This window comes from Malus domestica, chromosome 16 (genome assembly GCF_042453785.1).
Source record: "Malus domestica chromosome 16, GDT2T_hap1".
Lineage (NCBI taxonomy): Eukaryota > Viridiplantae > Streptophyta > Magnoliopsida > Rosales > Rosaceae > Malus > Malus domestica.
The window spans coordinates 27,469,091-27,491,431 of record NC_091676.1 but is presented as its reverse complement, the minus strand read 5'-3'; the positions used below and the strand labels follow the sequence as shown (position 1 = coordinate 27,491,431).

The following is a 22,341-nucleotide window of genomic DNA, read 5'->3' as shown; positions in this document are numbered from 1 at the left end:
GACACTTGGCATTGTGGTCCGTTCGGCATTATGAGTCAATTGAGCAGTGAGCTGTGCCAATTGAGCTTGAATGGTCGCAAGTGCCATGTCTTGCTCCATTTGTACCTAAAATCAAAGAAAGAAAAATAACTCAAATATCAAAAGTAACACAAAACAAGGAAAACAAAACTAAGTCAGAAACTAAAACAAAAACAAACTAAACAAAAAGAAAAGAACCAAGGGATTAGCAAAGTTGCTAATCCCCGGCAACGGCGCCAAAATTTGATGTGAGAATTACTTGACACACAAATTAAACCCTCTTTTTGACAATTGTAGTATAGATGTAAGTAGGGATCGTTCTAAACCGGGGATTAGGAGGGATTGCTAAATCACTTGAAAACTAATTTAAAAACATAAAAACAAAGTTAAAAATGTAAACAAAAGATTTTAAAACAAGAAAGTAAAAGGGGGATTTGAGTTTGGTGAAGTTGAAAGTAAAAACGAATAAACTAAAAACTTAAATAGATTTTAAACAAATTTGGGTTGAATGGATAATGGAAGGCTAGCTAAGGGGTTCTTCTCCACACATGTCTTGCTTGCATACAAAATGATTTCCAATTGCATTTCAATAACTTATTAATTCTCAACGCCCCAAATTAACCGTGAATTGCACTAATTAACCCTCAGTTTTTCCACAAGTTATTGGGTTGGATGATTGCATACGACAACCCAAAACATTCCCTACAAGTTCCCTACATGAATTGCATAATAGAGATACAAGCAAGAATCATTAAGTTCTATGAAAAACATAAGCATTGACGAGGCACTCGTTACTATGATTTGCATGAAACTTATGCCAAGGATTTACTTAACACAATCGTGACTAGCGACTTTTACTACTCATGAATATAAGTTCATAACGATTAGGTGAAATTCCCTTATACTCTAGCATCATATTTATGCATGCAAACTAAGTATGCATCCCTAATCAACATACATAAACATGTTATCAATCAAATAGATAAGTAAATCGAATTCATAACTTATGAAACGCAATTAAAAGTAATCAAATCATATTGCAAGCATTAACATGGTTTCGAATCCCCCCTAGCCAAGGGGGGTTTAGTTCCTCATTATTACAAAACAAAGATAAACAAATTTAAACATTGAAAAACAAAGGAAAGAAAGCACCTAAACGTTCCAACGATCCATGTTGGATAGCAAGTGCGTCTAAGGACTTTTCTCCTTCTCTTTGCCGCAACAACAAGGTTGGAATGATGTTGAAGGGTTGGTTATTTGGAGGAATGGATGGGAAGGGGTTTAGATATGTAGGAGAGGCAAAGAAAGGCTTGGAGAATGGTTAATTTCTGGATGAATTCAATGAGGTTGCTGCATGGTATTTATAGGGAGATGATGGACTTGTTTAAGCACAAATTTCTGGTGGAATTGAGTAGGTGAGCATGGCAAAGAGTGGGAATTGTTGGTAGGTTAGGTATTGAGTCATCCACTCACATGTCATGGTTAGCTAAGCATTGCATCATCCACTCACATGTCATGGTGAGCTAAGCATTGCATCATCCACTCACATGTCATGGTGAGTTAAGCATTGCATCATTACTCAAATTTCTGGTGGAGGTGGAAGTAAAAGCCACGGCATTGATGTGTTTTGAGTGAAGTTTTGGCCAATCCTTCTAGAAATTTATCCCTTCTTGCAACTTGTATTTGTTTCACCAGATTTTTAGCATGTTCTTAGCCTCTTTTGTCTTCAAATTCGTCCATCCATCTTGCTCATATCATATGTAATCCATTCCAAGCTCAAAACTGCTCCAAAATGCACCAAAATGCACTTTCTTGCTACCTTAGCCCTTTGGACCTACAAACACACGAAAATGGCTTAAAGTACTAAAATAACTAAGAACTAATAACGTAAATGCAAGAAAACTAGTTAACTAAGTCGCATAAATATGCGTCTATCACCTAGTAGGTTTAGGCAATCAAAGAAAGAAGAGAATGAGAAAGTCATTCTGGAAATCTTTAGGAAAGTTCAAGTCAATATCCCACTCCTTGATGCAATTAAGCAAGTTCCAAGGTATGCCAAATTCTTGAAAGAACTTTGCACAACAAGGAAGAGGATTTCGAACAAGGAAGTGGTCCAGGTAAGTGAGAATGTTTCGGCGGTGTTACAAAAGAAACTACCACCTAAATGCAAAGATCTGGGTAGTTTTACAATTCCTTGTGTTATTGGCAATAGTAAGTTTGAACATGCTATGCTAGACTTAGGAGCTTCAATTAATGTCATGCCTTACTCAATTTATGCATCTATGAACTTAGGAGAGCTTAAAAACGATGGTGTGATTATTCAATTGGCCGATCGTTCTAATGCATATCCGAAAGGAGTTTTGGAAGATGTTTTGGTGCAGGTTAACAATTTGATATTTCCAGCAGACTTTTACATGCTTGACATGGAAGATTCAGCCCATTTTACCCCATTACCAATCCTCCTAGGGAGACCTTTCATGAAAACAGCCCGCACTAAGATCGATGTGTTCAAAGAGACTTTAACGATGGAATTTGATGGGAAGGTTATTGATTTTAATATTTCTAAAGCTATTAAATTTCCTAAAGATGATCATTCTTATTTTTCTATTGATGTGTTTAATTCATTGGCGCAGGACTATCTTGATTCGTTGGACAAAGATCCCCTTAAAACAACAATTGTCGAGGGATTGGGCCTAAAACCCAATCTGGCCGTGCCTAATGATGAAATTGGCAAGATGGTGGCTGCCCTAGGGGCATTGCCACAACATCCTGGTAAGTCTCCAATCCTAATTTCAATTCCCGTTTCTACTAATAAGTTGTTACCTTAAGTGATTCAGGCCCCGATTCTTGAACTTAAATCGTTGCCAAGTCATTTGAAGTACATCTATTTAGGAGACAAAGAAACGTTGCCAGTCATAATCTCTTCAACACTCATGGCATTAGTGGAAGAAAAACTGATTCGGGTGTTGAAAGAGCACAAAATAGCCATAAGATGGACCTTGGCCGACATTAGAGGTATTAGCCCTACAACTTACATGCATCGCATACTTCTAAAGGAGGGGGCTAAACCAACTCGAGAGGCTCAACGTCGACTCAACCTTCCGATGATGGAAGTTGTAAAGAAGGAGATTATCAAGCTTCTCGATTGTGGAGTGATTTATCCTATCTCGGATAGCCATTGGGTTTCGCCGGTTCAAGTAGTTCCAAAGAAATCGGGAGTTACGTGGCCAAGAATGAGCTTGTGCTAACCCGTATCCAAATAGGTTGGAGAGTTTGCATCGATTATAGGAAGCTCAACGCCACCATAAGGAAGGACCACTTCCCTTTGCCGTTCATCGATCAAATGCTTGAAAGGTTAGCCGGTCATTATTTTTATTGTTTTCTTCATGGTTATTCGGGATATAATCAGATTGTCATAGCTCTGGATGACCAAGAAAAGACTACTTTCACATGCCCCTTTGGTACCTTTGCCTATCATCGCATGCCATTCGGTTTATGCAATGCACCTGCCACATTTCAACGATGTATAGTAAGTATCTTTTCAGATTTTGTTGAGAAGATTATTGAGGTATTCATGGATGATTTTAGTGTATTTGGTGATTCGTTTGATAATTGTTTGGATAATCTCACATTAATCTTAAAATGATGCGTTGAAACTAACCTTGTTTTAAATTGGGAGAAATGTCATTTTATGGTAAAACAAGGTATAGTTTTAGGTCATATTGTTTCAAAAAGGGGAATTGAGGTTGATAAATCGAAAATAGATCTTGTATGCTACTTACCCTCTCCTACTTCGGTTAGAGAGGTTCGTTCTTTTCTTGGACATGCAGGATTCTATAGGCGATTCATCAAGGACTTTTTAAAGATTTCCATCCCCCTTTGCCGTCTCCTCCAAAAGGATGGCCCATTCAAGTTCGACGAGGAATATGAGAAGGCCTTCAAACACCTCAAGGAGATGCTAACTTCGGCCCCCATCATTGTCCCACCAGATTGGATCCTTCCTTTTGAGCTTATGTGTGATGCTTCCGATTATGCATTAGGGGTTGTTTTAGGACAAAGGAAGGACAAGCAGCCACATGTCATATACTATGCCTCTCGGACCTTGAATGATGCTCAATTGAACTACTCTACGACGAAAAAAGAACTTCTTGCTATTGTCTTTGCTTTAGATAAGTTTCGTTCTTATTTACTTGGTACTAAAGTTATAATATATTCTGATCATGCATCGTTGAATTACTTACTTACGAAGGAGGCCAAACCAAGGCTTATTCGTTGGATGCTTCTTCTCCAAGAGTTTGATATCGAAATCCGGGAAGAAAGTGAAAACATGGTGGCTGACCACTTGAGCCGTATGGTGCATGAAGAGGATGCCGTGCCTATCCTAGAGACATTCCCAGATGAGCAGTTGTTGTCCATTGAGGTAAGTATGCCATGGTATGCCGATTTAGTTAACTATTTGGTCGATAAGAAAGTTCCAAGCACTCTAAACAAGCACCAACATGATAAACTTAAGAAAGAGGCACGTTTTCATGTGTAGGATGATCCTTATTTGTGGAAATATTTCCTTGATCAAATCATTCGTAGGTGTGTGCATAATTCTGAGTTTAATTCAATTTTAACTTTTTGTCACACTTATGCATGTGGAGGTCACTTTAGCACTCAAAGAACTGCACGTAAAGTACTTGAATGTGGTTTCTATTGGCCTACAATCTTTAAGGATGCTAGAAATTTTTGCATAACATGTGATCGTTGTCAAATAACCGGAAGTATTGGTTCAAATGACCAAATGCCGCAGGCCCCTATATTTTGTGTTGAAATTTTTTATGTTTGGGGCATTGATTTCATGGGTCATTTCCCTTCATCTTATGGTTTTGTTTATATTTTACTTGCGGTTGATTCTGTTTCGAAATAGGTGGAAGCAAAAGCCACCCATACTAATGATATCAAAGTGGTTGCAGATTTTGTGAAAACTAACATATTTGCTAGATTTGGAATGCCAAGAGTTCTTATAAGTGATGGGGGTTCCCATTTTTACAATTGAACCATTAAGGCGCTGCTCAAGAAGTATAACGTCACCCATAAGGTGGCAACACCTTATCATCCTCAAACAAGTGGGCAAGCCGAGGTTTCTAATCGGGAGATCAAGCAGATTTTGGAGAAGACCGTTGGGCCAAATCGGAAAGATTGGAGCTTGCGCTTGAATGATGCATTATGGGCATATCGTACGGCCTACAAAACACCAATTGGAATGTCACTATTTTGGTTCATCTATGGGAAACCATGCCATCTTCCAGTTGAATTGGAGCACAAAGCACATTGGGCCTTAAAAATGTTCAATTTGGACCTAGGTGCCGCTGGAATTCATAGGAAGCTTTAATTGAATGAACTTGAAGATATTCGGAACGAGGCGTACGAGAACGCTCTTATTTACAAAGAGAAGTCAAAGGGATTCCATGACAAGATGATTCGTACCAAGACGTTTGTCGTAGGGTAGAAAGTTTTACTCTTCAATTCCCGCCTTCAATTGTTTCCAGATAAGTTACGTTCTAAGTGGATTGGCCATTTTGTTGTTACTAATGTCTTTCCTTATGGTGCAATCCAAATTCAAAGTATAAAGACCGGAAATGAATTCAAAGTGAATGGACATCGTTTGAAGCCATATTATGACCATTTTTAAGAGCATGTCGTGGAGGATATACCCCTCCAGGCCGTGGGCTCCAATGAAGCTTAAAAGGAGGTATTGTTTAGTTGGAAGACGTTAAACCAAGCGCTTCTTAGGAGGCAACCCATGCAAATAAATGAGAACTAGGATGCTCTGGCATCATAACCAGATTTGCGTTCTTAAACTCTACTCTTTCTTGTTTTTACTTTGCCATGTTTGTCATGTTTGTTTGTTGTGTCGTTTGCTTGTTTATGTGTGAGTCTATGTTTGAAACATTGAGGACAATGTTTGGTTTATGTATGGGGGGTAAACAAGTGTTTTTATTGAAAATTCGTGGGTTTTTATCACCTAGCACCACAAGAGTTGTTTTTTACTGTTTTTAAGTGTTTTTAGTGTGTTTTGAAAACCAAAATACGAAAATTTGAAAAAAATTAGAAAAAGTTTTGAAAAACCTAAAAAGAGTTGTTTTAGAGTCACTTTTGTGTGTTTGTTTGTGTCTTATGGTACCTTCCAACACAATGATGAGGATTTGGTTTTTAATTGCATGACTGTTGAAGAAAGTTACAAACATGGGTGGAAGTTTGATATGCTCTTTGGTTTATGCTTGGTTGTAGTTGTCATTAACAAATTCACATGTAATCACAAAGGAAAAAAAAATCAGTTTTTGTAACATGCTTGAAGGAAGGAACTCAAACTAATGATACAACCCTGAGAGACTTGAGCCTAAACTTTATTTGGAGAGTTATTAATCTGTGATTCCTTGTTTTCTAAAGTCGTTGCATGATCTCATTATTATTTGCTTGGTTACTGCTTAGAATGCGTTTTATCATTATAAGTTCAAAATACTAGAACTCATGCCCGTTTCATTCAAAGCTTTAAATTGAGTGCATAACATATAACAAAATGAAGTTGTTTAGTAGTTACCACCAGAGCCAAAAAGCCTTCATCCCATGCATTTGTTTTGTAGGTTTAACCCCTTTGAGCCTTATTTAGCCTAATTTCCTTGTTAGCCACATTATCTCAACCTAGCCTAGAATAGGACTATCCATACCCTTGTTCTTAAAGTATAGTGGAGCATGACTTAGAAGGAATTCCTTTTGATCAAACATATTGCAGAAATCAAGTGTGGGGGAAGGTTATGAGCACGGGTTGAAGAAAAAAAAAAGAGAAAAAAAAAAAGAAAACACGTGAAAAGAAGAAAAAAAAAAGAAGAAAAAGAGAAAGAAAAAAAAAAGTTGAAAATAAGTGAGAATGAACTCACAAGTATTGGTTGTTGAAGAAAGGGTCCAAAAAGTTTGAATATGACCCTAAGTTATGTGAATCTCCCCTTTGAAATCAAAGTTATTTGCTGCATTCAAGAGTTAATTCTAAGTTGATTTCATTATTTTTGCTTACTATTGCTTTAAGAACCTTTGTTTATCCTTAACCTTTCTTTGTTAGCCAATACCCTTAGCCCCGTTACAACCCTTAGACTTTTATCTTGGTTGTTGTGTGTTTCAATATGTTTGGGATTGGTATAAGCATATGGTATCCCTGGTTCTCACGTCTAAGTAGTAGCATTCCGTTCATGAGATCATATCTATACATGCATTGTTTTCTTTGTTTATAACATATGTGAGTGTTAGTTTTCATGTTTACATCAATCTTCTCACATATATCTAGTATAGGGAGTGTAGTCAGAAAATTTGATGAAAATAGAGTGTACATTCGATGAGGAATTGAGGGAATTCTCTAAGGCATGTTACTACATTCAAAATGTTGTTTTAATTGATTAAATGCAAGCTAGTGAGTGGTGACTATGATTAAGTGTGTGCTCGAGGGTAAGGATAACTAAAATCTGTGGGAGTAGTAATTTTTAACATGTCATATGTCACTGGAAATCCCTGAGGCAAACATTGGAAGGTCTAGGTTATGTTTTGTTTGTTTTGTTTGTTTTGTTTTGCTCGAGGACTAACAAAAGCTAAGTGTGGGGAAATTTGATAGGAGCATATTTGTGCGATTTAGAGTGTGGGAGAATTTGATAGGAGCATATTTATGCGATTTAGTTAGCTTGTTTTCTTGTATTTTCATAGCTAGTTCTTACTTATTATAGTGTTTTAATCTTTTTTCATGTGTTTGTAGGTCCAAATGACAAAGTTGGCAAGAAAGTGCAATTTAGAGCATTTTGGAGCAGTTTTGGGCATCAAATGGATAGCTTATGAGTGGAGCAAGATAGATGGACGAATTTGAAGACCAAAGATGTCAAGGAATGTGCTAAAGTGTTGAAGAAATAAATCCAAGACAAAGAAGATAAGGAATCAGCTCAAAAGAAGGAAACCTTATCCAACCTTATCTAACCTTATCTTATCCTATCCTATCCAATCCTAATCTTATCATGCCTTAAATCCAGCTGCAAGGAGACCTAAATATCTTATTTCGAGAAGGCCTATCTTTTCCCCTAAACTTATGCCGCACCACCCTTTCTAGAATCCATAGAAAGGTGGCGCCTTCCCCTTTTTTAGAAGCATAAGAATCTTCCATAAGACATTCCTTCTAGAACCCCTAAAAGAGTGCCACACCTTTCATCTTCTAGAAGCCCTAAAATCTGCTGGAAACCTTAGAGCCTGTTTGGTGCTCTACTTGAATTCAACTTTTTAAACTCAAAAACAATTTTCAAGTTTTAGGCCTTAAAAACTTGTTTGGTAGGACTATTTTAAAAAACTGAACTCAAGACTAACTCAAAAATATAGTCTATTATCTAAAAACACAAAAAGTGAGTTTTTAGAGTTTTTAAACTTAAACTCACTCCTTTCTTTCTCTCCCTCCCCCCCTCTCACTCCAAATCTATCTCTCTTTTCTTCTTTCTCTCTCCCCCTTCTCTTTTTTCTTTTACATTTTTCGTCTCTCCTCCAATCCGCTCTCTTCATTCTCTCAGTTCTTTCTCTCACTCCTCTTCCTCTCTATCTCATCCGATCTTCTCACTTCTTTCTCTTTTCTTCAATCATCTCTTACTTTCTTTCCTCCTCTCTCCTCTTTCTCTCCTCTTTCTCTCTCTTTCTCTCTCGACCCCCTTTTTATGGATCTTTTTGTCCAGTTTAAGTTGTAAGATTAAAATTTTTAAATTGCATACCAAGCAAGTTTTTTAGTCTTAAAGAAAATTGTTTTCAAGAAAAATTCTTAAGAAATGTTTTGAGAAATTATAAAAAATTTCAAATAGGATACCAAGCAAGCCCTTAATCCTTTTCCCCCTTGGTTTCTCCCTAACCCTAACCTTTTCCCCAAGGATTGTGCAATCCTTTTCCTTTCAGAAATTGTGCATAACCCTAGCTATAAATATACATCTCTGCTGCATAATTCAGACTACCCACGCACCCATATATTCAGATACAATTGAGAGATTTCAGAGAGTTCAAAGGTGTGCTTGCGTGGAAGGAAGGAATGAAGGAGCTTTGTGTCGTGGCTTGCAATCCAAGGGGGTTCGAATTTGCCATTGGAGTTGCTGGGACGTTTCTGGTTCTTTCTATCCTTATATTTGTTTCAATGTTTGTTTTAATTTGGTTTTATGTTTTCAAAGACATGAGGAACTAATTTCTTTATAGTTGGAGGTGAATTCGAAGCCATGATTATATGCTGTATATGAACTGATTATGTCCAGTTATTGTTTCTTGAGTCTTGAATGTGATTTGCTTATCTGAGTTATTAAAACTTGTTTATGTATGTTGATTGAGGATGCATACTTAATTTGCATGCATGAACTTGATGCTAGAGTATAAGGGAATTTCACCTAATCGTTATGAACTTATATTTACAAGTAGTAAAAGTCACTAGTCATGATTGTGTTAAGTGAATCCTAGGCAGAAGTATCATGCTTTTCATAATTACGAATGCCTCGTCAATACTTATGGTTTTCAAGGAACTTAATGACCTTTGATATGTCTTTTTATCATGCTTTTCATAGTTAGGGGACTTGAGAAGGATAATTTGGTTGCGATGTGTATTCCATCCAATTCAATGAATTAAGGAAAATCTGATGGTTAATTTGTGCTATCACGGTTAACTTGTGGTGTTGTCATTCATGGTTTAAAGGAATAATAACTGGAAATTGGTTTGTTTGCATATGTCATGTGTGGAGAATGACCCTCTAACTAGTCTATTTCACCATTCAATTCACCTGATTTCGTACCTAATTTGCTTTAGTTTTGCAATCTATTTAGTTTAATTAATTTCGTCCAAATCAATTCCCCTTTTAATTAAGTGTGTTAGATTAGTTAGAAAAGTGTTTAAATCTGTCTAATTTAGCGTTTTGAGTCTTAATAGTCTTGAGCGCATGAAAGAAACGATATTAAACTGGGCACGACACTCAGATTGGACTAGAGTGAGAAATTGTACGTAAGCAAAACTCCAAATATTAGTCCGAGTGTCTGAATGATTTTCTGACCCCTTTCTATATCTTGGATCCTCGTATTTATGGACTTTCTAAGCCTTGCTTATGGATAGATTTGACCTTGAATGTGGACTTGATTAATTGACGAAATAACCAAGACTTGATATGTGGCTTAGTTTGTGATTTAACCCCATCAATTAATATTTGATTTAATTAAATTAAAATCAAATAATTCATTTCCGCCAAGTGTTGACAGTGGTCTTTCTTGATGTCTCGTCCGATATGGATAAGTCACATCCATGTATACGATTTGTGAGATACATGGCGCATGCTACATAAGCCATGATATATCGAAACTTTAATCTATTGGTAAACATTTACTTCATCAAAATTTTGATGTCTACAATAATCCACCTTGCACAATTAGTTTGATATATATCTATCTTAGTCTTGCAAGCTAAGATTCCACAACAATAATCACTACAACTAATCTTCTAATCTAATGACAAGTGTCAAACATCTAACAAGGGTCCCTTGAGCTAGTTGAAATATACACATCCACATTAATTTGGATAACCATTCTTAGTATCCTATCAACACCCCAAGCTCAGAATTCCTCAATGGAAGATTTGGGTGCAACCCTTTGAAAATCTAAGATGCCCTTAAAAGCTGCTTTCCAAATGCTCGACGAATTGACTCTAGGGGCACTAGGCAGGGTAGTTACTAGTCTCATGCCCTTGTATACATTTCTATAGGCATCTTGTCGATATGTTTAGTTGGCACATGTTGACATCTGTAGGCATGATCATTAAAAAACTATTGACATAAGTCGACATTCTATTAGAATCTCGTGTTTCCAGTCATGGAAATGACTTCTCGAAGTCAAGTTGCAGAGGTCACCGAAAGTCGATGATGATTGGGGGAATTAGAGGGAAAATATACCAGTGAATAAGATGGAGAAGACACCAGTGAAATGAGTCGTTCCTATCCAAAGGTTTAGGGTTTTGGCATGTAGCGGCTCATCGGATACAGTAGTTTGAACGAAAAATTGAAGTGAATGCCCTAGGCCTTTTGGTAGTTGGGCCTTGACTTGGATCCGGCCCATTTAATACTCCACGACCCATATGCGGAAACACCCAATTTCCCAGAACCCCGAGGCAAGAGCCCCCCCCCGCCCCTCCCCAGTCTCTCTCTCTCTCTCTCTCACTGTTATTCTGCAACACCCGCCATTGACAAGAAAAAAAACCCTAACCTGCTTGCTTCTGGATTTGAATTCAGAAAGGCAGCATCTGACTGGGTTTTACAGGTTATATGGAAGGTTACACTCTTGTCGCGAGAAAGTCCTGCTTCGGCTTGCCCACTGCATGCCCTTCATGCTTGCCCGTCTACTTTTACCTCAAATTTGCCAAAGTTCCTTTCCGCTTAGATTTCAATCTCACCTACCCCGACTCTGGTAATCAAATCTTTCCCTTCTCTGCAAATATTTAATTTAATTTGATTTTATTTTTTTTGGGAGGATTTGGCAGGTTTGGTGGTCTGAAATTCGTTGCTGCTAATTTTTTGAATTGGGGTTTTATTTTTACATGCATTGAGTTGATTGTTCCAACTTCCATGGCATATGGGTTTTGGATTTGTTACTTTATTTACTTTTTGAACAAACAATAAATTAGCAGCAATAATGTGACTCAAATTCGCATTTGACGAGAATTGAACCTAAGACTTTTTACATACAAGTGAAGAGGAATAGCTTGCCACTTGAATGTGTTCTTAATTACCAACTGCTTTTTAATTCATATAGTTCTGTGTTATATTGGCAACTGTAGGAGAGTACCTTACATGGTAAGGGTACACTGCCACTGTAGGCATCCTGTGCTAACAATTCAATGACGGGCGGACAGAATCTTACACGTCATTATATCATTGGCACGGGTTGCCACGGTGGCTGTGTAACCATGCTATACGTCCCTCCCAACTTTTTTGGATGTATCGTTGGTTCTGTGAATGGTGCCTGTTATGTATACAATTGGGATATATATGTAGCTAAAAATATATAGGATTTGTGTGTTTGGTATATTTAAATGGGCTTCTTTGTATAGTTAAGGTATATCTTATGTAACTGGACAAACATGGCCAGAACAATTGCCACTGTGCTTGTGCTGGAGCCTTGACATTGGCAACTGTTTCTTTTTTCACTTGCTGAATATATTTGAATTAATATAAGAACGAGTTTAGTTTCTATGGTTGCACTTCTGTTGGTTTATTGTTTCGCATTTATATTTTAGTATGCATGTAAGCATTCACATATATATCAAGAAGATGAAAATCATGGTATCGGTTGTGGCTTTTGTGTAGATAAAATCCCTTACATTGAATCTGGTGAGTATGTGATCTATAATAATGAGAAGGGTGGCATTATCGAAAGACTGAAAGAAGATTGCATCACTGATTTGGACACTGAATTTCACACAAACCCAGAATGGATATCTACAAAGGCAATGATCAGCTCCTGAATTTCTGATGCCCTTACGTATGAACTCTGGGTGGGTACTGATGGTTGTTCTGCCAAAGAGATATATTATTCTGATCTCCCATGGCCAATTGGAAAGATTCTATTCTATAAGAAATTTTACACTGTAAAGCAGCAACTTGGGATTACTAATGACAGCGCTGAGAAAGTAGAAGAACATGTACTTTTTTCTCACTGACCCTACTACTTTGTGCTAAGTAATAAGTGCTGTCTTGTTTGATTATTATTCAAATCATGCGGTTATATTGATTTGAAAAATTGATGGACAGATATACAGGAGAGCCAGCCTTGCATTTGGAGCTCTGTCACGTCGGTTGGAGGAACAAAAGTTTTTATTTGAAGACAGGTGATTTTCTATCCTATTCTAGGTACCTATTTCCTTTTACATGAAATCATGGGAACTGCTTGTTATTATTTAACTTCCTTTCTTTAGTACTAGTATTTTTTTACACGCAAAGTGGCAATTAATACTATCATGCTGATTATGTATCTACATGCATTGTTCCTTTTATGCAGGCCATCAAGTTTGGACGCAGTCTTTCTTGGACAGGCACTTATCACTCTTCAAGCATTACCAGTAAGTCATTGTATTTATAGGCAGACAGATTAGAAAAGTTTATATTAGCAATTAAACAACATTTGCGTTCTATTAGCTCAACTATATAGTTTAAATCTATTAAGAAGTTTAGGTTCCAACTTGAATCTTGAGCTTATCTTGTAGCTTAGTATTCTGCATGAATTCAGATAACATTATATGCTTGAATGGGAGATGAAAGAGATAGAAAACGCATGCCAATTTTAATTTGGAATGGTACTCTGATGTAGAAAATTAAGACCGGCACCATTGTCTTTATCAGTCCCTTAATTACTTTTAGCATTAAAAATTTATTGAGCTTACAGAACCTTGCGTAAATTCTAGTGCCCCTAGCGTTAATTCTAAGAGAAATATACTTCCATAGAAGTGAACATTATGCTTCTAACTTCCACCATCACTTCTATGAACGTTTTTATTTTTTATTTTTTATTTTCGTGATGGTTTCTGGATTGTAATCTACAATACAAAGAAGGGTATCACAAATGGTCCTTGATGTTTTGGAAATCATAATTTCGTCCCTTATGCTTCAATATTTAATCAATTTGGTCCTTAACGTTTGCTCCCGCACATCAGTTTGGTCCTTGCCGTCCAAATCCGTTGAAAACTCTGTTAATGTGCTGACATGGCACATGTATGGGACTCATAACTACACTTATGTGTTGCCATGTGGGTTAAAAAAATATCAATTTGTAAAAATTGCTTAAAGTTTTTCAAACCATAAAGAAAAACTAAAAAAATGAAAATGAGAAGGTAAATTAACAAACACCAACCCAAAGGGGCCAAAACTCAAAACTTCATCCGCCATCGGCCCCCCAACTCTAAACGCACAAACCACCTCAACCCAGATTGGACCCCTCCCTTGACAGCCCTGCCACTCACTACCCTCCCCCACCCACCCACCGAAAATCCAACTACACATTTCCCCAATCTCCAGACCTCTGTCACCCGAGATCTTCCCAGTTATTTGTGCAAGACCGACCAAAAAAAAAAAAAAAAAAAACAATCTGTGCAAGGCACAAATGCTACCCCCTTTGTCACTAAATTTTCTCTCCTCTCTACAACCCAAACAGAACCACCTTAATAGTTTTCATACTGATACAATAAATCGGTGGTTGAATCAATTGAGGCACATCTGCAGTTCAACTTCATCTTTCCATTTTCTAGAGAGGGAGAGAAGAGGGGAGGGAGGGGGAGGAGGGGGGGGAAGCGGGCGGTTTGGGTGTTTGGGGATTTGGATTGGTTGAATGTGTGCCACATCACACAAATGTAACTTTAAACGAATTTGGACAAAAGGACCAAACTGATGTGTGTGAACAAACATGGAGGACCAAATTGATTGAACTGAAACACTGTGAATGAAAATTATGATTTTCCAAACATCAAGGACCTTTGTGATAAAAACCCATACATAGAATAAACATACAGTACAATATGTATAATTCAATAGGAAGCAGAATTCTTCGATTCTATATATCTTCTCGAAAACAGAATTTTGACATTTTATTTGGTGAAATTTTGTTTGCCAGTATCTTCAACAAAGTATTGCTTTTCTTTTTTGGGTCTGTGAGATTAAAATTTTGGTCTGAACGACTTGGGTTTCAAGTTGCACTCTCAGCAATCAAAATGGGAAAATCGGCCTTGATATATACACTTTTGCATCGGGTCTGGAACTCTGACTGAATTTGAGCTTAGGAAGAGGTACTACACTTATAAATGACAGTTTCAGTTGCAGAAGACTACCTTGTCCACCAACAACAAAGCCTTTTCTCACTAAATGGGGTCGGCTATGACTACCTTTTCCATCAAGTGATAAATTAAAACTAAAAGAAATGATACTGGCCTGAATTTACACTCAGATGTCAGTGTTATGTGCACAAAATTCGCCCCCCCCCCCCTGCACCAATAAATAACCTAGTCTCAGCTGGCATAGGACTCATTTCTATCAAAGTTAAAAGTTTGAACAACTAAAGAATGATACTTGTTGTGACCTCTCTCAGAAGCAGTGTTTTAAAAGGCTCGCCTAAGGGAGCGCCTAGGCGGCCTCTGAGGCTGAGCGTCAGTGTTCCTGCCTCTATTTTGAGGGAGTGGGCGGAAGGCTTCGCGGGAGCGTGTCTGGGCGGCATTCGGGGTGTTCTGGGTGTTTTTTTCTTCAAAATCCAGGTTTCTGAAATGTTTTCTGCCGTTCTAGTTTCAACGAAGAAGAGACTTTCTCTCTCCAAATCCCATAAATTTCCATAATAATTACTTCACTCAGCCCTTATTTCATTTTAAATACCCTATAAATACTCCACTCAACCCTTTATTTTCGCCATTTATTTCATATTAAATACCCTATAAATACTCCACCCCATTTATTTCATTTTAAATACCCTATAAATACTCCACTCAACCCTTTATTTTCCCTTAAATTCCCATAATTATTGTTTTATATCATTTTAAATACCCTATAATTACTACACTCAACCTTTATTTCCTTTTAAATTACTTATAATTGCAACATTCAACCTTTATTTTGCTTGAAATTTTCCTATAATTGTGACCATTCATCTATGGCATTCGTGTTGTGTTTCCCATGTTTGTGTCGTTTTCGTGTCATATCCGAAATCTTAACGGGTCGTGTCGTGTAACACCCGTTAAAATAAACAGGTAAAATGACCCGACCTGAAATCGACCTGATAATATTAACAAATAATATAACCCGACCCGATAATATTAACAAATAATATAACCCGATCCGTTACCCGTTAAGGAAAATATATTTTAAACCAATAAATAATCAAATGAAAAACATAATACTAAATAAGTATATACATACCATATTATCACATTCAAAACATAAAAACGCATTTGTCTTTCAAGTATTACATATTTACATACCCAAAATTAGAGCATAATAAATAAAATAGAAAACATTAGAACATTACAAAATATCAAATGTTTAAAAGATTTACAAAATTAAGGGAGTTATGTTTCAAGGTTTGGAACCTTGCACATTTTCTTACAATCAAACTCTTCAATTTTCATCAATCACCATGGGAAACAATATTGGAACTTTGACTTGATATATTGTCAAGAGTTATATTGATGATATTTTCAGTGAGGCTTTCTACATTAGCACTCTCTTCTCATTTATCCTATGGCTATTGTTTAAGTAAAGTCTTTAATAGTTTTTTAATTAATGTAGAAGTGTGAAAAATATAGAAAAAATATATAAACGCTCGTAATGACAAGCTTTACAACTTTCGTGAAGGGCATATCTTTGAAATGTGCCACTATAATCATATAAATCATAGATCAAAATTTAACCGTCGATTGTTGTTTACATTTGTGCTTCATTTTTCTCACCAAATTTTGTTTTTTTTTTTCAGATTTTCTTTTTTGAAAACATGATCTATTAGAGGATACAGGAAGATGAACGGTTCGGATCGTTGATATTATGTTCAGAGTTTTAACGTTAGTGAAAATATTGCTTGGTGTTTATAAAGTCTCTACAAACTATATAACATCGACTCATATTTCAATTAACCGTAAATATCGGGACGTGATATCAAAGATCCGAACTGTTGATCTTCCTACATCCCCTATAAGATCATGTTTTCAAAAAAGAAAATTTAAAAAATGAAATTCAATATAAAAAATAAAGCCTAAACGACAATCGATGGTTAAATACAAATTTAAGGTTTATGGATTATAGTGTTGGATTTCGAAGTTGACCCCTTTACGAAAGTTGTAAAGCTTGTCACTACAAGGGATTGTGTGTGTGTGTATATATATATATATATATATATATTTTTTTTTTTACATTTCTTACACTTCTACAATAATTATTATTAATTTTATTACTTTTACACTCAAGTAAAAAATACTATTCATGACGGTTTGGAGGGTTTTAAAAATCTAAACGATAACGTAGGCGTAATCATTGTCTACTCGTGAAGGAATGATGAATCACGAGTGTTTATATATTCTTTCATATTTTTCATACTTGTAGGGATGTCTTATTGCCTATACTAATACTATACTAGTTGATTTTAATTTTGGACAACATGTTAAGTAAAATTTATCCTATTAATGGTAATAAGAAACTCTCATAATAAAAATAAATAAATGAATAAAACTTAATTTTTTTAACTTATATAGAATAATAACACAAAAATATATATTTAATATAGAATATACCAATATATATATGACTATTGTATGTTATAATAATTATTTTAGTAATTAAACTTTAAAATTATAATTTATTTTTCTTAATGGGTCGAAATGGGTTGCCCACGTGTTACTCGTGCATGTATCCGTTAAGAACCCATTATTAACAGGTCACCCAATAATGACCCAATTAGTTATCATATTGATCCGAAACCTGTTCTTTTCTTGTCGTTTTCGTGTCGTGTCACCGTGTCATGTAAGAAACTGCCGGGTTTACATTCATCCTTAGTTTCCTTGAAGTTCTCTATAATTGCTTACAATAAAATAAATAATTATAACAGTTTGAGACTATATGACATGGTTTCCAAGTACAACTAGACTTAGTAATAAAGAAGATGATATTATCTTTGATTTAGTTATAGTTATATTTGTTTTTACAAAGTATTAAATTGTTTTAAATATACTTATATATATAATATATATTAAAATTTTAGGTTTGAAGCCTTACACCTCACGCCTTGCGCCTAGGCTGGGCTATCCATTGGACGCCTTGGCCACACCCCCACCTTTTAATACATTGCTCAGAAGTCAGTGTTTTGGTCACAGAATTTGACCATGGGATTTAATTTTTGAGTTAGTGAAGTCTTGGAACCACTTTCGTAGATTTTCATTTTAGCTTCCCAATTTGTATCTTTGTGTTCATCACTCAAATGGGATTATGCGTGCCCCTTGGCCCTTCAGATTTCCTAATGGCATTATACTCCTCTCTCTCTCTCTCTCTCTCAATGGAATTATGCTTGATCTCCCTTGGCCCTTCAGATTTCCTGATGGCATTACATTATTTAGTTACCTCTAGTTTTCAAGTATCATGCCTTCTTTGTCCATATAGCCCAGTTTATATATTATTTTCTTTTCTTTTATTTCCTCGCATTAAACTGCCCTCCTTACTTTTTATCGTGCATTAGCCTAGTTTACATGTGACCTATGATCGGCTATTAATACAATCATTTCTTTATCAATCTTTTTGGTATTTCAATCTTAGATAATCAATTATTATACTCATGAGGTGGTAGGAATTTGATATTTGTACAGATGACTAAACTTGTGTAATTAATTTATTCATAAATATATTTGGTTCCACTGAATGAACTTGGCCTATGGGCAACACCAAGTTGTACAGTAGATTTTGTTCAATCTTAATAGTTTTAGGGAGTATTTGGTCATGATTCCTGACACTTTGTGCTTTTAGGAAACATCGGTACTGCGGAGCAAGCTTTTAGAACATGAAAACCTTGTTAAGTATGCTGATAGGCTTAAGGTGGAGTTTGTGGACTCAGGTTCACCATCTTCAGTTCCAAACTTTCATGGAAACTCTTCATCAGCAGCTCCTAGAAGAGGTCCTTCAAACTCGAGTGAGATACTTTTACATTCAAGGCTTGTGTCTCTCTATTTATCTTTTTCCATACTATAATTTAAAGGATTTATTGCCTTTACCAAACCGGATCATTTTTTGCTCCGTTTTCTTTTTCTTTAGTGAACCTCTGTTCTTATCGTGGAAAATTCAAGAGTAGATTTGGCTTGCACACATGCAGTTTCCAACACCATATTTTTGCTTTAGAAAACATAGTAATTTACTTCGGAGTGTTAACAGTTAGAAACTTGAGCAAGTCGCACATTAGGCCTCTCTTGAAGTGGAAGCTGCATTTTGCAGCTCGGAATCTGAGATCATGTGATACTTCCCGCTTTCTAGCATAACTAATGCAAGAGCTGACTAATAGGGACATGGGTGATATAAATCATCTGAAGGAGGTAGATTGTAGGTTTTTGATGAGTTAGCATATCCACTTTGCATGTGGACTTTAACATGCAAGTTTTCCAGTTGTATAGATGCGGCAACCTATTTGTACATACGGCATTCATGGGATTGAAGTTTTATTTAATCATATTGGTTCTATCTGATATATTTATCAGGGTCACCTAGGTCGCAACTTAATTCTCCTCAAATGCAATTTTTCTTATGCTTATTTGTTATCAGGTTCTAAGCCCAAGAGTAAACCCAAAAGGGAAGAGACAAAGGAGGAGAAAAGTTTTAAGAGAAGGGCCAGATATTTTTTAACAGCACAGCTGGTTTCAGTTGTACTTTTCGTCACTCTCCTAAGTCGAGTTGATGAGGCTGATGTCGAGGTTGATGATGATGGGTATGAATAGTTGTGTTCTTAGCACCAGCATTTTTTACATGAAAACCAGCTAGGATTAGCAGCCTGACGACGAAGAGAGAATTTCTGTAATCCCGTTCTTTCAGTTTTGTAGTATGACGTTGAAATTTTGGGAAAATAAGCACCTGTATAAATACATGATATGATTTGCTGGAAAGTTGAAGTTAGAAACCTAGAATTGGAGGTATTCTTCACCTGCAGGATTCCAATGTTCGACTTTTGAAGCAGTGCTGACAATTTGTAAATTTCATTGGATATGAATTGGTGAGAAGGGTTTAACTGTGATGCAATTTCGTACTTTTATGTTTTTGGCCCTCGTGCGCTTTGTTTTTTTTTTCTGTGGAAATTCTTTGTTGATTTCTTAGAAAGGAAGTTACAATGTCACATATACAGTAAGACTGAATTCTGGAACCCATCAGCTGGGTGTGTTTTGACAGAGGTCATGGTGCTGCTAGGATGCATTCGTTTAACTTCTAGCCGATGTTCGAGCACCTGGATTAGGGTTTTGAACGTTTTGGTGCCTCGCTGAGCCGTATCAATCGGCGACTGCATCGGAGTAGTTTGGACAGCCTTGGTTGATTTTACACGGGATCTTGTTGTTTCCAAATGAATTAGTATTTTGCTACATTTACTACAGTCCAGGTTCTAAACGAAAAAAAGGCAGCACTTGGATTGGATTTGTAGTTCAATGGTGGTTCCGGCGTGTGATTATTTTCGAAGACAAGACATGACTTGGTTACGGTGCAGGGAAGAATTGAAGGCAAGACCTCGTAGATTAATTATACCCCTCAGCTGACGCACTCTGATCCGAAATATCCATTAGGACTTCAAATCGAGCTGTGATGGCCGACATCTGGAAGGTGACGAAGTCATATAGTGTAGTGATGTGGAAAATGTGAATAAATTTAAACCTAAAGTGCCTAAGTACAAGAGTGCACTTGTGAGCGAGAATGAACCTATTTCATACGTGATGACAGAACATAAGTAAAGTACAGTAAGGTAAAATAAGGATTATACCATCAAAAGGTAGCCATTTATACTGAGATTTGCCAAGAATCCTCGTCGATACATAAGCTCAGCTACTAAAACCTAGAGGGGCAAAAAACAAGGATGAGTGGGCCTAAAAATAAAGATTTATAAAAACCTTTTTAAAAAAACATTATAACCCCTCCCCATAAAACAAGTGTAGTTTCCAAAATATACATACTATGTATAGTATGAAAATACTTACCATAGCTTACAAAATCACAGAATGCCATACGTCACAATATTGCGTAAATAAACATACACCAGCCAATATCATATAATCTCGCATAAACAATGTCATATCAAGTGCTCATCGACACATGCTAACACACGAGTTCATGTAGATATATTCTGACATGAACATGACTGGGTGTAATAATGATATACACTCTAGTACTACAATCACGTGAAGACTGACACTATGCGCAGCACATACGAGTTAGAGTTGCCTATGACAACCTATACGACAGGACTGACACCTACAATAGATCCAAAGTGAGCATATTGTGCGATGTGCACATATACGTGAAAGACTGGCCCTGACCTGAGCGAGTACCAACACCAGTGTAGCAAACGATGAGCAAATACTATAAATATAGTCATGTCACAACCATTCAACAATTCTAGTCAATATCATACTATTCATGACCATAAATATAATCAAGGCATCCCCTTATAGTAAGCTTACCTATGCATCTCGTAGGATTATTTCATCATTTCCCAACATTAAGGTATTTCTTATAAACGTTAATTTAATCATGGCAATCGCATAGAGAATTTATTAATGATTGTATATATGGAAACTAACCAATATAAATATAAGAAAAGACCCACTCACAGATCATGTTGTCGAGTCGAACCCGTTTGAACTAGAATAGCCGAAGTCACCAATAATAATCGCACCTAAGCATAATATTAGGACCCATTAGTAAAACTCCACTAAAACAATTAAATTTGGGAAAACGGGGTGCAGATTTGGAATCAGGGTGTCGAAATACGCTAACGAGGTTCCCTGACATATTTTACAAGAAGTCAACCGAGACGCCCCGGTGGTCAACTACGTTCAAACTTTATAATTTCACTAAATGGATGTCAAAAACGGACTCGGGACGTCGAAATTAGCCTAAGAGGGTTTCCGAAAAATTTCCGAAAAAGACAACATAGAATATTCCAAAGAATATTCTTGAGAATATTCCTAACCCAACTCAGAAATGGGTCTAGGCCGGGTTTTTGGCTTAAGGCCCTTTTTTTTCCTTCTTCTCTTATTTTCTTCTTCTCCGGCAAGTCGCCCGATTTTGAGCAGAAATTTCCGAGCTCCATACGAGCTCAAAACTCAACCATTTTTCACCTTCTTCCTACCAAAATGAAAAATGAGTGTAGTTTAGGATTATACCTTCCCCCTGAGTCACCTGTGGCTGGAGTTGGCTTGAAAAGGTATGCAACTCACATCATATATCACCTGAAAACTAGGGAAGACTCCCTGAGGTAGCTCTGCGTTCAAATATCACCCAAAATCCTTAAGAGCACTAGAAACGTAAAGTAAAACACAATCCATGAATATTTGGGTGGTTTTTGGAACTTACCATCGTCGGAGGTTGAGATCTCGTTGGAGAAAATATAAACAGTGATGGTGTCATTGTGCAGAGTGAGGAAGAAGGAGAAAGAGGTTTTTGCCAGTAGGAGATTGTAGTTGAAGGAGTCTGGGGGTTGCGGTGCTTGCTGGAGACGACATCAAAAGGTGGTGGTCTGGTGTCGGCGTTGTTGCAGAGGTGGAACAAGGGA

At 36.6% G+C, this 22,341-nt stretch overlaps 1 protein-coding gene and 1 pseudogene across 1 annotated transcript; both read left to right on the top strand.

Moving 5' to 3' along the window:
- The first annotated feature begins 1,943 nt into the window (after window positions 1-1,943).
- On the top strand, window positions 1,944-5,395 carry LOC139193093 (uncharacterized). Its single transcript, XM_070816056.1, has 8 exons — window positions 1,944-2,135; window positions 2,400-2,561; window positions 2,652-2,790; window positions 2,911-3,215; window positions 3,428-3,479; window positions 3,849-4,438; window positions 4,931-4,981; window positions 5,069-5,395. Exons 1-8 carry the CDS (start codon window positions 1,944-1,946, stop codon window positions 5,393-5,395), a joined length of 1,818 nt encoding a protein of 605 aa, XP_070672157.1.
- Window positions 5,396-11,214: 5,819 nt separating this feature from the next.
- On the top strand, window positions 11,215-19,818 carry LOC103409113 (mitochondrial outer membrane import complex protein METAXIN-like; annotated as a pseudogene).
- The last annotated feature ends 2,523 nt before the right edge of the window (window positions 19,819-22,341 follow it).

Coding starts and splice junctions, on each gene's coding strand:
- LOC139193093 (XM_070816056.1), top strand. CDS start 1,944: ATGCGTCTATCACCTAGTAGGTTTAGGCAATCAAAGAAAGAAGAGAAT. Junction 2,136..2,399: donor CGAACAAGGAAGTGGTCCAG/GTAAGTGAGAAT, acceptor GTTTTGGTGCAG/GTTAACAATTTGATATTTCC. Junction 2,562..2,651: donor CGATGGAATTTGATGGGAAG/GTTATTGATTTT, acceptor TCATTGGCGCAG/GACTATCTTGATTCGTTGGA.